The 11,186-nt window shown below is 41.6% G+C and overlaps 1 protein-coding gene across 3 annotated transcripts in view; it reads right to left on the bottom strand.

Moving 5' to 3' along the window:
- Positions 1–1,343: 1,343 nt before the first annotated feature.
- The window catches only part of LOC148895035 (sodium-dependent phosphate transport protein 2B-like), a 22,267-nt gene continuing 12,424 nt past the window's right edge, over positions 1,344–11,186 (bottom strand). For 2 of the 3 annotated variants that reach the window (XM_089001203.1, XM_089001204.1), the window contains exons 5-16: positions 10,542–10,595; positions 10,325–10,462; positions 9,784–9,912; positions 9,563–9,706; positions 8,859–8,970; positions 8,560–8,755; positions 8,088–8,183; positions 7,357–7,468; positions 5,067–5,234; positions 3,605–3,721; positions 2,934–3,058; positions 1,344–2,853 (exon numbers count right to left, since the gene is read on the bottom strand). In XM_089001203.1, the coding sequence (XP_088857329.1) occupies positions 2,326–2,853; positions 2,934–3,058; positions 3,605–3,721; positions 5,067–5,234; positions 7,357–7,468; positions 8,088–8,183; positions 8,560–8,755; positions 8,859–8,970; positions 9,563–9,706; positions 9,784–9,912; positions 10,325–10,462; positions 10,542–10,587 (1,911 nt within the window). In that variant the 5' untranslated portion in view covers positions 10,588–10,595 and the 3' untranslated portion in view covers positions 1,344–2,325. The remainder of the gene's footprint in view (positions 2,854–2,933; positions 3,059–3,604; positions 3,722–5,066; positions 5,235–7,356; positions 7,469–8,087; positions 8,184–8,559; positions 8,756–8,858; positions 8,971–9,562; positions 9,707–9,783; positions 9,913–10,324; positions 10,463–10,541; positions 10,596–11,186) is intronic. The other variant, XM_089001205.1, reaches the window with a different exon arrangement.

The raw sequence follows: 11,186 nt of genomic DNA, 5'->3' as shown, positions 1-11,186 counted from the left end.
TTTTTTAAATTATTATTTATTTATTTTCAAAAAATATTTTTACAAGGAACATATCCAATGTATTTATTTCTAGTTAAGCGACTTCAACACGTGAAAACGAAAACCGGACCAGCAGAAACGCCACCATTAAAATGGCCACAAAACCTGAAATGAACTTTCTGGAAGCAGATCCTTTTTATCAATACAAGGAAAATGTCTTCGAAGAAAACAAACAAATAAAATTCTCTGGAGATTGTGAGGCCACTGGATGACATCGTAAAGTTTCTGTTCAAAGGCGCATCAGATAGGAGGAGCTATCAAACTGTTATCATTCGTCTGTGTAGAGAGAGAGAGAGAGAATAAAGCTTGGAACAACAAATTTAGCATCATAATTAGCATGTCAAAATTAACATATTGCGCCTCATTAAAATACACTCGCTAGCTAAACTGAAAATCACATATTTGAATGTTTTGGGTCCCCAAAACCTTCACACGCACGTCTCCACAAGGCACTTTCGTCACATGACGTAAGCCGTCAAAGCTAGCTGGGTGCTAATTCGGCTAAAACCAACTAAGCTAGCAATGGGCCAAAATGCTTGAATTTAGACTTTTGGTTGAAATGATTCCTATCTAAGCTAACGATTAGCCGAAATGCTTGAATTATTTGTTTGAAATGGTTCATATCTAAGCTAGCAATTAGCCGAAATGACTGAATTTATATTTTTGTTTGAAATCATTCCTAAAATAACAATTAGCCGAAATGCTTGAATTTATATTTTTGTTTGAAATGATTCCTATCTAAGTTAACAATTAGCCAAAATGCCTGAATTTCTAGTTTTGTTTGAAATTATTCATATCTAAGATAGCAATTAGCCAAAGTGCTTGAATTGATATTGTTGTTTGAAATTATTCCTATTTAAGCTAACAATTAGCCGAAATGCTTCAATTTATATTTTTGTTTGAAATTATTCCTAAACTAGCAATTAGCCAAAATGCCTGATTTTTTGTTTGAAATGATTCCTATTTAAGCTAACAATTAGGCAAAATGCTTGAATTTATATTTTTGTTTGAAAAGATTCCTATTCAAGCTAGCAATTAGCCAAAATGCTTAAATTAATATATACAGTAGCCTCGTTATATCGATATTCTCGGGAGTCTGAAAAATATCGATATAACCGGGACTATCGATATATCCGACCCTGCGCTCATATAATTTTCTCCTTGCGTTCATAGAAATAGTATCGTAATAAGCAGTACTATCGATATAACCGATATAGATATAACGAGACTTTACTGTATATATTTTGAAATTATTCCGCGGTTAGAAAATGGCGTTTGCCGCTATCCCCGCGGCAATCAAATCAGCAGACATTTTTTTAAATGGTCTTTTATTCACACGCATTTTTGTCTTAAATAACAAAGATGTCAATTCTACATTCCGAGATATCATTTTTCATCCACGCAGAAAATATAAACAGTCCCAGTGAGAGTGTAGATCAAAGATCTCGCAGAGACAACTATTTACCAGGTAGTGTTAAGAGTTCATAGCAGCCCAATAAAGTACAATGATTCCTAGGCTTACGAACTTAATTGGTTTACAGAAAGTTTCCAAACATTCATTTCCCATAAGAAACCATTAAAATGAGTATAATCCGTTTCCAGGTCCCCATAAAACATAATTTTCAACTAAATAAGCCTTAAAAGTACACAAAATATACCTTATTTTATGTATAATAAATGTGCTATGGTATTGTAATTAAAGAAATAAACCGTACAGTATAATAAAGTCATTTTATTGACCTTTATGATGGAGCTATGGATGCATGAAGTGTTTCAAGGAGCTCTGGGTTGTACATTTTAGAAGTTGTGATATTGCAACAGCAACAGATGCAGGCAGACACACTAGAAACTTCATCAATAGCTGTTTCCCTTGCTTGTATGTTCTCTTCAAATTGTACAGAAGGCTTGTGCTGTTTTTTTGTGGATGATAGGGTATTTTAACCTTGCAGTCTACACTCTTCTTTGAACTATCAATAACGTTGAAACGAGTCCAAATTTCACTGTGTTTTCTATCCATTTTCTCACCGGCTTGTTCGCGAAGGACACATCACTCGTGGCGCTGCGTGTTTCCCGAAAAATACTTTGTATTACAAGATTATATTCTCGTGAATTTAACGTTCGTAAGGCGAAAACTACGTTAGCTAAAGCGTTCGTAAGCCGAGGTAGGACTGTATTTTTGTTGATTACAATGCGGAGGAGGTACTCCTTTCCAAGTCAGTGGAATTATTCACGTCAAGAGATATCTCTGTACACATTTGTACACATTTGCCATGCGTGGTTTTTTTTTTAAAGATGAGTCCCCTGGATGACTTTGGGGTCGTCGTTGGTCAAATAGTGCGGGTTGTCGGAGAGCTCCAGGCCCTTCTTGCGCACCGCCTCGTCTTTTTCGCAGCAGCTGCAACACTTGCAGATGCAGCAGCAGTAACGTCCGCAGAAACCCATGCAGGAGGTCACCGCGTCATCCCAAGGCGCCAGCGAGCGAAGCGGTCTGGGCAGGAAGTTCCAGGTGCGCAAAAATCCGGGCAGGGCGCGGGGGCAGCGCGACTGCAAGATGTTCACCACGACGACGAAGACCACCAGGACCACCACGGGGACCCCGATGCCCACCAGGATCTGCCAGCCGGCCAGCGACAGGCCGAAGATGGTGAGGGGCAAGACCAGGAAACACAAAACCAGGTAGAGGGCGGCAAACCAGCGGTACTGCGCCGTGCGGTTGCCCAACCCCCGGGCCAATCTGATTGGCAGCCGTGTAAACGGGATGGGGTACCACAAAATGATGCCCATGATGTTGAAGAAGAAGTGGCACAGCGCGATCTGACCGCAAAGGCACAAGATGACATTTCCAAATTGGTCAACGCAACAAAGACACTCCAAGTCTTCTTCTTTGGTTGTACCTGTAGCGAGTTAGCCAGCGTTTCTCCCGGGCTAGCCATCGCCGCCAGAATGGCCGTCGTCGTGGTTCCGATATTGGAGCCCAGAGTTAGCGGGTAGGCCCGTTCAAGACTGATGACGCCGATACCTAATGAGAGACGCCACTTTTAGAACGATAGCTGTATAGATCGTGAATAGATAGCAAATAGATAGCTAACTAGGTAGCCAGCTAGCTAGGTATATGGCAAATAGATAGCCAGCTACATAGCCAGCCTTTAAAAAAACTGTCAAGGTCACTTAACCGTCACAGGATAAGTTTTTTTTTCTGAGGGTGAGCAGCGGCTGCCACATGCGCCAGCTTTCAATCAACCCGGAAGTAACTCAAATAGATAGAAAGCGAGCCAGCTAGCTCATAGCTAGCTATCTAGATAGCCATATAGCTAATAGCTAGATAGCTATCCAACTGAGCCAGACAGCTAATAGATAGCTAGCTAGATAGCCATCCAGACAGACAACAGATAGCTAATAGATAACTAATAGCAAATAGATAGCAACCACGGACCGGTACCTTAGAATGATTGACATTCGCAGTATTCCCGAGTACAAACTGAATACTCAACTCAACTCAAAGTATAAAAGACAAAATGTATTTACCCGCGGCGCCATCGGAGTGAAACGAAGCGCTTCAACTCACCGACAAGCGGCGTGATGGCCGACGTGAAGACGGAGCTGCTCTGAACGATGAACGTCATGCCGGCTCCCACCATGATGGCGATGTAACCCGTTACCCACGTGAATGGGAACGGGAAGTCTGGCCACGCCACCGAAACAGGCGAGACGGGTTAATCGGATTGGATGACAAATACAGTAATACCTTGGCTTACGAACTTAATCGGTTCCCAGAAAGTGTTTGTAAGGCAAAAAGTGTGTATCCCAAACATTAATTTCACATAGGAAACCATTGAAATGAGAATAATGCATTCCCAGGTCCCCATAAAACATCATTTTCAGTTAAATAAGCCTTAAAACGACACGCAATATACCTTAATTTATGTATAATAAATGTGCTATGGTATTGTAATTAAAGAAATAAACTGTACTATATAATAAAGCCGTTTTGTTAACCTTTGTGCCGGTCGTTGATGGCTTGATGGAATGGACAGCTTTTTGCATCAAGTGTCTCAATGACCTTTGGGTTGTAAATCTTAGAAGTTGTGATATTGCAACAGATATGGGCAGACACACTGCAAACTTCATTAATAGCTGGTTCCCTCGCTTGAATGATCTCTTCAAATTGTACAGATAGCTTGTGTGGGTTATTTGTGGAGATTGATTGATGGGATATATTAACCTTGCAGTCTACACTCTGCCTTTGAACTATCAATAAAGTTGAAACGAGTCCAAATGTCACTGTGTTTTCTATCCATTTTCTCACCATTTCACTTTTGTTTTTTTTTTTGTTTCAAGCTCTGTCGTCTCCCTTTCGTTTGCGTGTTTCTGTAACTCCTCCCTCTGCTACGTTTGTATGCCAAGATTATATTCTCGCGAATTTATCGTTTGTGAGGAGAAAAGTTCGTAAACGAGGTATCACTGTACATTCAAAGACACAAACAGGAAGTTGGGATGATGTCATGGTTTGTCCCTGAGCTTGTTTTTTTTTTCCGTAAGTCACACATTTCAGGATAAGAGGGCCTGAAAGTGAGTTACAAAGCATCAGGAGTGACTGTCCCTGTTTTGCTCATCAAGCATCATCACCAAAATCGATGTGCTGACTATCAAACAGGAATTTTGGTGTCATCCAACACCGGAAAAAAGGCAGAAAAAAAAAAACACAAAAAAATGATGTGATCAGACTCTACGAGTTGTCAAATGTGGAATTACTATTATTTTTTTAAATTGTTTTTTAGTGTATTTTTAATTTTTTGAGGGTATCAAATTCATTCACTGCAAAAAAATGTCACTTGCTGTTTATTTATGATCTTGCACTATGTACAGTTTTTTATGAAACGGTTTTGCTAATTTACAGTATACAGTTGACATATTTATTTATTGTCCTTTCACCCTCCGCCCACCCCCTTTGAAATTGCTGCTATGGACTGCAAATTTCCCCATTGTGGGACAAATAAAGGTTTCTGATTCCGATGTGTTTTTTTCACCTGTGTTGAGCACCTTCTTGATGACGAGGGCCACCTGGCCCTTCAGCATGGAGTTGAGCAACTTGACGATGAGGATGAGGCAACTGCACAGAACGAAGAGCGACAGGGCTAGAAGAATCAGGCCCACCGCGAGGTCGGGCAAGTTGGCGTTGGCAAAGATGTGACAGCCTGTGGGCAGTTTGCAAAAGTATGGATACATAATATATCATAATAATAAGAATAATTCATCACACAGTTTCTCATACCATATTAAGTGCATTTAAATAGCTCTCAAATGATGTATAGATTACAGTTTTATGACAAATAATAAGGTAATAATGTACTTTTTAATTTTCGAAATATGAGGGGATTTTCTGCCTGTAATGACACAGTTAAAACAATAACAATCTGTGACCGAGTTCTTTATTACAGCTTAAACTATCATAACTTTATTTTTTGGCAGATCTTAACGAGTGAGGTACCATTGGAAAGCTTTTGAAATTCTAAACAAGAACATTCTAAACAAACCAAGAAATCTTTTCTTGTGTTCTAAACAAACACAAGAAAAGATTCGAAATATAAATGAGCAAATATCAACGATCGAATGCAGGCAGATTTTCGCTAGAAATCCAAAATGGCTGTCACAGAATACTAGGAAAGAAAATTGCCAGCTCTAGAAATATAGATGCTAATGCTTTTTTTGGATTGAAACTTGGCAGTTATGGAGAAAAATACATATTCTACCACTTCTATGAGTTATAAAAATACAACTTACTCATCTTTATAAACTGTAGTGTTAGCAAAAAGAGCGTAAACTTCTATCCATTTCCCCCGTTTCTCGTATTGGGAAATTTCAAGACCCAGCATGGAGGGAAACGTGTCATACGTCCTCATAAATTGCATAGCTTGGAAAATAACACCACAAAAATGCAATGATATACGACTGCGAGTACAGTGTATATAATATAGTAGTATGTAACAATATAGCGAACTGTAGCGTCCCTAATATCAGACAATACTTTTATGAAGCGGCCATTGCAAGAGCGTAATATGACATGACCTTCAAGAAAACCATGGTATTTTCAAAACATAATAATAACAAAGGAACGTCATAACAGACCGCAACACTATTTTCTTGTCATGTTCAAAATGAACTTCAAAAAAGACACAAACCGCATGAAAAGTACTACTCACGATGGCCACGTGTCATGCATAGTTAGCATGAGGTCGGTGTTCGGTCGAGACGAAGCCAGATTTTAAATAGGATTCCTGACCCTGTCTATTAAATATGACTTTCTTTTTCTTGAAAGTCTAAGGTTCGTCTTCGATCTCCAGGTTGAAATTTTCCAAAGAAGTTTGATTTTTGTGGCCATTTTGCTAGCTGCTGAATTTCGGTTAAACTGCAAACTGTCGCGTGACCGAGAAAGCACTGTATTCGCTGCGTCATCGTCACGCGTTACTTCCTGCAGACGGATGTAAGAGAGACTCCGGTACAGTTTCAAAATAAAGCAACTCCCGAAATGATTATAAAGGTTATAATAATTATAAAAGGTTATATAATTATAAAAGTCTTCTTCCTTTCCTTTCGGCTTTTCCCTAAAACGTTAGTAATGTAAGTTATGTCTTGTTTATTTGCGTCCTGATACCAAAATGACACACGGTCCGAGACGTAGCGGTTGAGGACGTTCCAGAGCTGGTTATCATTGGCATGACTTTTATCCTAGCAAGAACATGTGCCCACCCTTAGCTTACTTTGTGACCCAACCAACAAAGAAAAAGAAAAAAAAAAGCTTAATTAGCTCAGAATTACAAATGAAAAAAAATTATATAGGTATACAGATACTTGTTCCTTGTTTATGGATGACTTGATTGAACAGGGAACTTTTGATGCCATTTTTCGACCTAACATAAGACGAAACACTACAAATTATTCTCTGAGATGAGTTCATTGATTAAATGATAGCATGGATGGCTAATAATTTACAATTCTGCATTCACTTCTCATGACTCCGTGTCGCTATTGTCACAGTTAAGTCTCGCTAATTTCATAGTCTTCATGTCATAAATTACCGGGATCTGAGTGGTTGTCTTCAAACCAATCATTGACTTGGAATTCCAGACGTGGTTGTGCTTTGTGATTGAATGGCCCCATTGAGCAGGTAGAAAGTATTTTGCGGGGTCAGTAACCAAAGGTGGTCCTTGTTCAAGTGGGTCTCCGAGGAGTTGTGGGGAGGGAGGGGAAGGTCTCATATTACGTTTCGGCACTTGACTACAGGAATTCACCACAAAGCGGGAGGAAAGCGAGGCTTACATTTCTCTTGGTAGTCCGTCCAAGTGGTGTTGTTCTCAGTCCACGTTTGGTTGCCTTCCTCCCAGCAGACGGCACCGGCGGGGCAGCTCGTCACCGTCTCGTTCCAGAAAGTCTTCAATTTTCGCAAGAGAGGAGCAAATTATTGTCAGAAACCGCGGTAGACCACATTTGAGAGTTAACGAGCCATCGGAATGTTACTTGACGTACACGGTGCTACCTTGACTTACGAAAATCGCCTCCATACCGTGTATGAGTATTACGCTGAGGGTCTGTTTTGAAAATTTTACGTTGTAATTCTATGTTCTGATGAGCTAAGGTGATACCAGGAATCCACATATTTAAACTAATACAAATAAGAACTTAAAGGCTAGCATAGCAAGTGTTGCAATGCTAGCGTACCGCCCAAATACTAGCCTTTGATAAGTCAACTATCCTTTGTTAGCATAGCGTACCAGCCATGAAGCTCAGGCGGCGGTATCAGGTCGATGAGTGTGTTTTCCTATATGTGGAAACAATCAAACAGGTAATAGCACTGTCATGGTTAACATGGCGCCATCTTTAGCCATATCACTGTCAAGCTAAGCTATGCTGAAACCGGAAATTTCGGAAATAGGGGGCCTTAAGCATGCCGAGTGTCATAGTCATCATGACAAGCAAGGCTTGATGAAATGATTATTTTTTTTTCCGATTGATACGATCGGCAATTCAGCGTCCGCCGCTAGTTGTCTTACCGTGTTGACCGTCTTCTTGCACCAAATTTTGATCAGACTCTTGTTTCTGGCCGCCGGGTCCCCAGTGGCGATTCCGGTGATGACTGATTTATCCAGCTAAGAAAGCAAAAGCAGCATTGGGATATTGATGAATTTTGGTTAGTTTGATTTATATTCTATCTATTATTCAGTCTCTTTGTTACTGCATCGATCATTGGCAGTTTTTTACGCTGTTTTCAATCTCTGGCACACAAACCCAAACTCCAAAGATGTTTTCGTAACGTCAGATAAACTGAGCCCTGTTGGTAGTTCATCTTGCGCTTGTATAAAGCTCAAATGCTTTATTGTAGGATGTTCGTGAAAAGCCATTGCCTTCAAGAAGAATCACGATAATAGTTCGGTGTCAAAAGGTACCATTAAATATTATGAAACCCAAGTTCCTTCCACTAATCTTTTTTTTCAACATTTCCAAGACTCCCTTTGATTTCTCTACCTGGATGATGGAGTCCGTGAGCGGTTTGGTGATGATCTTGAGCAGATCGGGCGCATCCTCGCCCGACTGGATGTGGAAAGACTCAATAATGAGGTGGGTGAGTTTTTCCAGGACCCCCGTGGCCACCTCCAGTGGCAGCAGTACCAGCACGGAGAGCCAATTGAAGAAATCGTGCACGGTGGCGCCAGCAAAGGCCCTGCGTGGTGAATGGTTGGAGAAACGGCCTGACGTTTGTCCACGTTTGAGCCTGAAGGTCCTCAAAAGTTGGTTCTGCGTTGGCGTGGAGCCATCTGGTTTACCTGCGGAACTCGTTACGGTTGCCCGCTTGCATCATGGCCACGATGGTGTTGGTGACCGACGTTCCGATGTTAGCCCCCATGATGATGGGCACTGCGGACTTGACCTCCAGCACTGCGGGAAAACAAAGAGCAACATCCATCCATCCATTTTTATGATCTGCTTTATCCTCAGAAGGGTCAAAGGACCCTATTCCAGTTGGCTTTGGGCAATGGGCGAGGGCCACCCTGAACTGGTCGCTAGACACTCACAAGAGACAAGAACAACCATGTGTTCTTACCATCACACCCAGGTACAATTTGGAGTGTTCAATCAGTCTGCCGTGAATGTTTTTGGAATGTGGGTGGAAATCAGAATACCCGGACCCGGGAAGACCCACGCAGGTCCGGGGAGATCAGGAAAACTCCCACGGGAAGGCCAGGATGAGAATCGAACCCACAAATTCTCCACTATGAGGTCAATCCACTCATCCACTGGGCTGTCGATAACGAAATTGAAGTAAATTTGTTGTAACATCGCACAGGGTTGATAACCATCTGTGTCCACAAAGGACCATGTACTAAACTCAGATGGACTCTAACTGTTCACCGCCACAACAAAGATATTGTTCAACAAATCAGGTTTCAAGTGGTTTTGCAGCGGTCATAGAATCGCCGTTATGGGACCGACTGAGAATTCTAAAGAAAGTTTGGCGAACAATTCTTACATGAAGAAGACACCATGCTGACTATGATGGATGATGAGGTGCTGGAGCTTTGGACCAGGACTGTGACCAACACTCCGATCACCAGACCGGCCACCGGGTTCGACAGGATCACATTCTCCTTGAAGATGTCGCCGGCAGCTTTGCCTGGACGTGAAACAGCAAAGGTCACTTCGCCCGCATTGCGAGAAGAGTCGTCGGAACAGGAGGAACCTTTCTCTTACCGCCGACGAGCTGGAAGGCGGAGCTTAGCACATCCAACGAGCAGATGAACAAGTAGAGAAGTCCGAGCAGCAACGCCAGCTTGACGATGGCCGTTACCACTCGCATGATCTTCCCTTTGGTGTCCAAATCTGGAAGGACAGGACCATGCTTAAAATCGAAGGTCCGCTAAAACGTTTCGGCTTTTGCTTCGGCTTTCGTCTCAGCTGTAAATATCTCAAAATTTACAACTTCAAAACCAAATGGTGACAATCTTCATTGCCGTTTTGCCTCACAAGGTTCTTTGACAATTTTGTATCATTGGATGAAACTCGATTTGAGTTTTACTGCTTGGATTTTGCTGGTGAAAATGTTTGAATTTTAAGTGGTTCTAGACATGAACTCTGTGGCGCTCCCAAGGAATTTGAAATAGCTGTTTAACACCAAAGACTCTCTGTGCATTTAAAAGAAATGAGTTCATGACATTTTTGTGGGTCTACTCATGAGTGACGTTCCTAACAAATGTCCAAGACCAAGGACCCTGCTCAGTCCAAACAATCTCACCTGACCACTTGACCCCCATGTCCTTCAGGTCCGGCAGATCCCAGGGATCCTCCTCAACCACGTCATCCTTCACCAAGTCCACAGTGGAATAGGACGCCTGCATGGCTCCGTCTTTCTCGTTCTTTTCGTTATCTTCTGCTGAAGAGATAATGAAGAGCGGCAACATTACGGAGAGAGAAGGCCGAGACTCAATTGTGTCGAGTGGCGTTTCACCTACCAAGGCTACGTGGGGATTCGGTCCCCACTTGCGGTCTAGGCCCCATGACTGGATCTTGACAAGGAAACCGCATTGTCGTCAGTTGCGTATCACAGAATGTCCCGAACATCTGACGCACACTTTTATCATCCTGATTTGTCATATCAAAAGTGGAAATTCCTAAAACTTGCTTTTGTTACCCCGTTAATCTCTCTTAGATCCGGACTGCTAGCGGGACCAGAGTCTTAATAGACTTCAAGTCTTGTTTTCAATCAAAATTGGCAACCATTTCACAGGGACTCTTTTCTGATTGACTTTAAGACTATTGCTGGTTAATTTTGACCCTCTTAATGGACTATTGTGTGTTCTGGGTATCAGTCCGGTCCAAAAAACAGAATACAGCTCAGTGTGGGACAGCAAGTTATACCACAGATGTCATATCAATTCCAAACTTGCAAATTGTCTTCAGTTTTCACAGATATACTGTATATATTTTTAAATAAATCAGTTTGTCAGAACATAAAATGACCCAGAGTCTGAAAAACAGTAATCTGTCATTCGATTCAACCCCTGTACAGTCTCTCAAAAAAAACTGTGAGGCAGATTTCTTTTGTCTCCATCCAGAATAATAAGCAACGTACATTAATCAACAATAGCAGAGCCTAC

Source organism: Hippocampus bargibanti, linkage group LG07 (genome assembly GCF_051943395.1).
Source record: "Hippocampus bargibanti isolate YZ-2025 linkage group LG07, ASM5194339v1, whole genome shotgun sequence".
NCBI lineage: Eukaryota > Metazoa > Chordata > Actinopteri > Syngnathiformes > Syngnathidae > Hippocampus > Hippocampus bargibanti.
The sequence above is the reverse complement of the archived record's forward strand: the minus strand, read 5'-3'. Positions and strand labels throughout refer to the sequence as shown.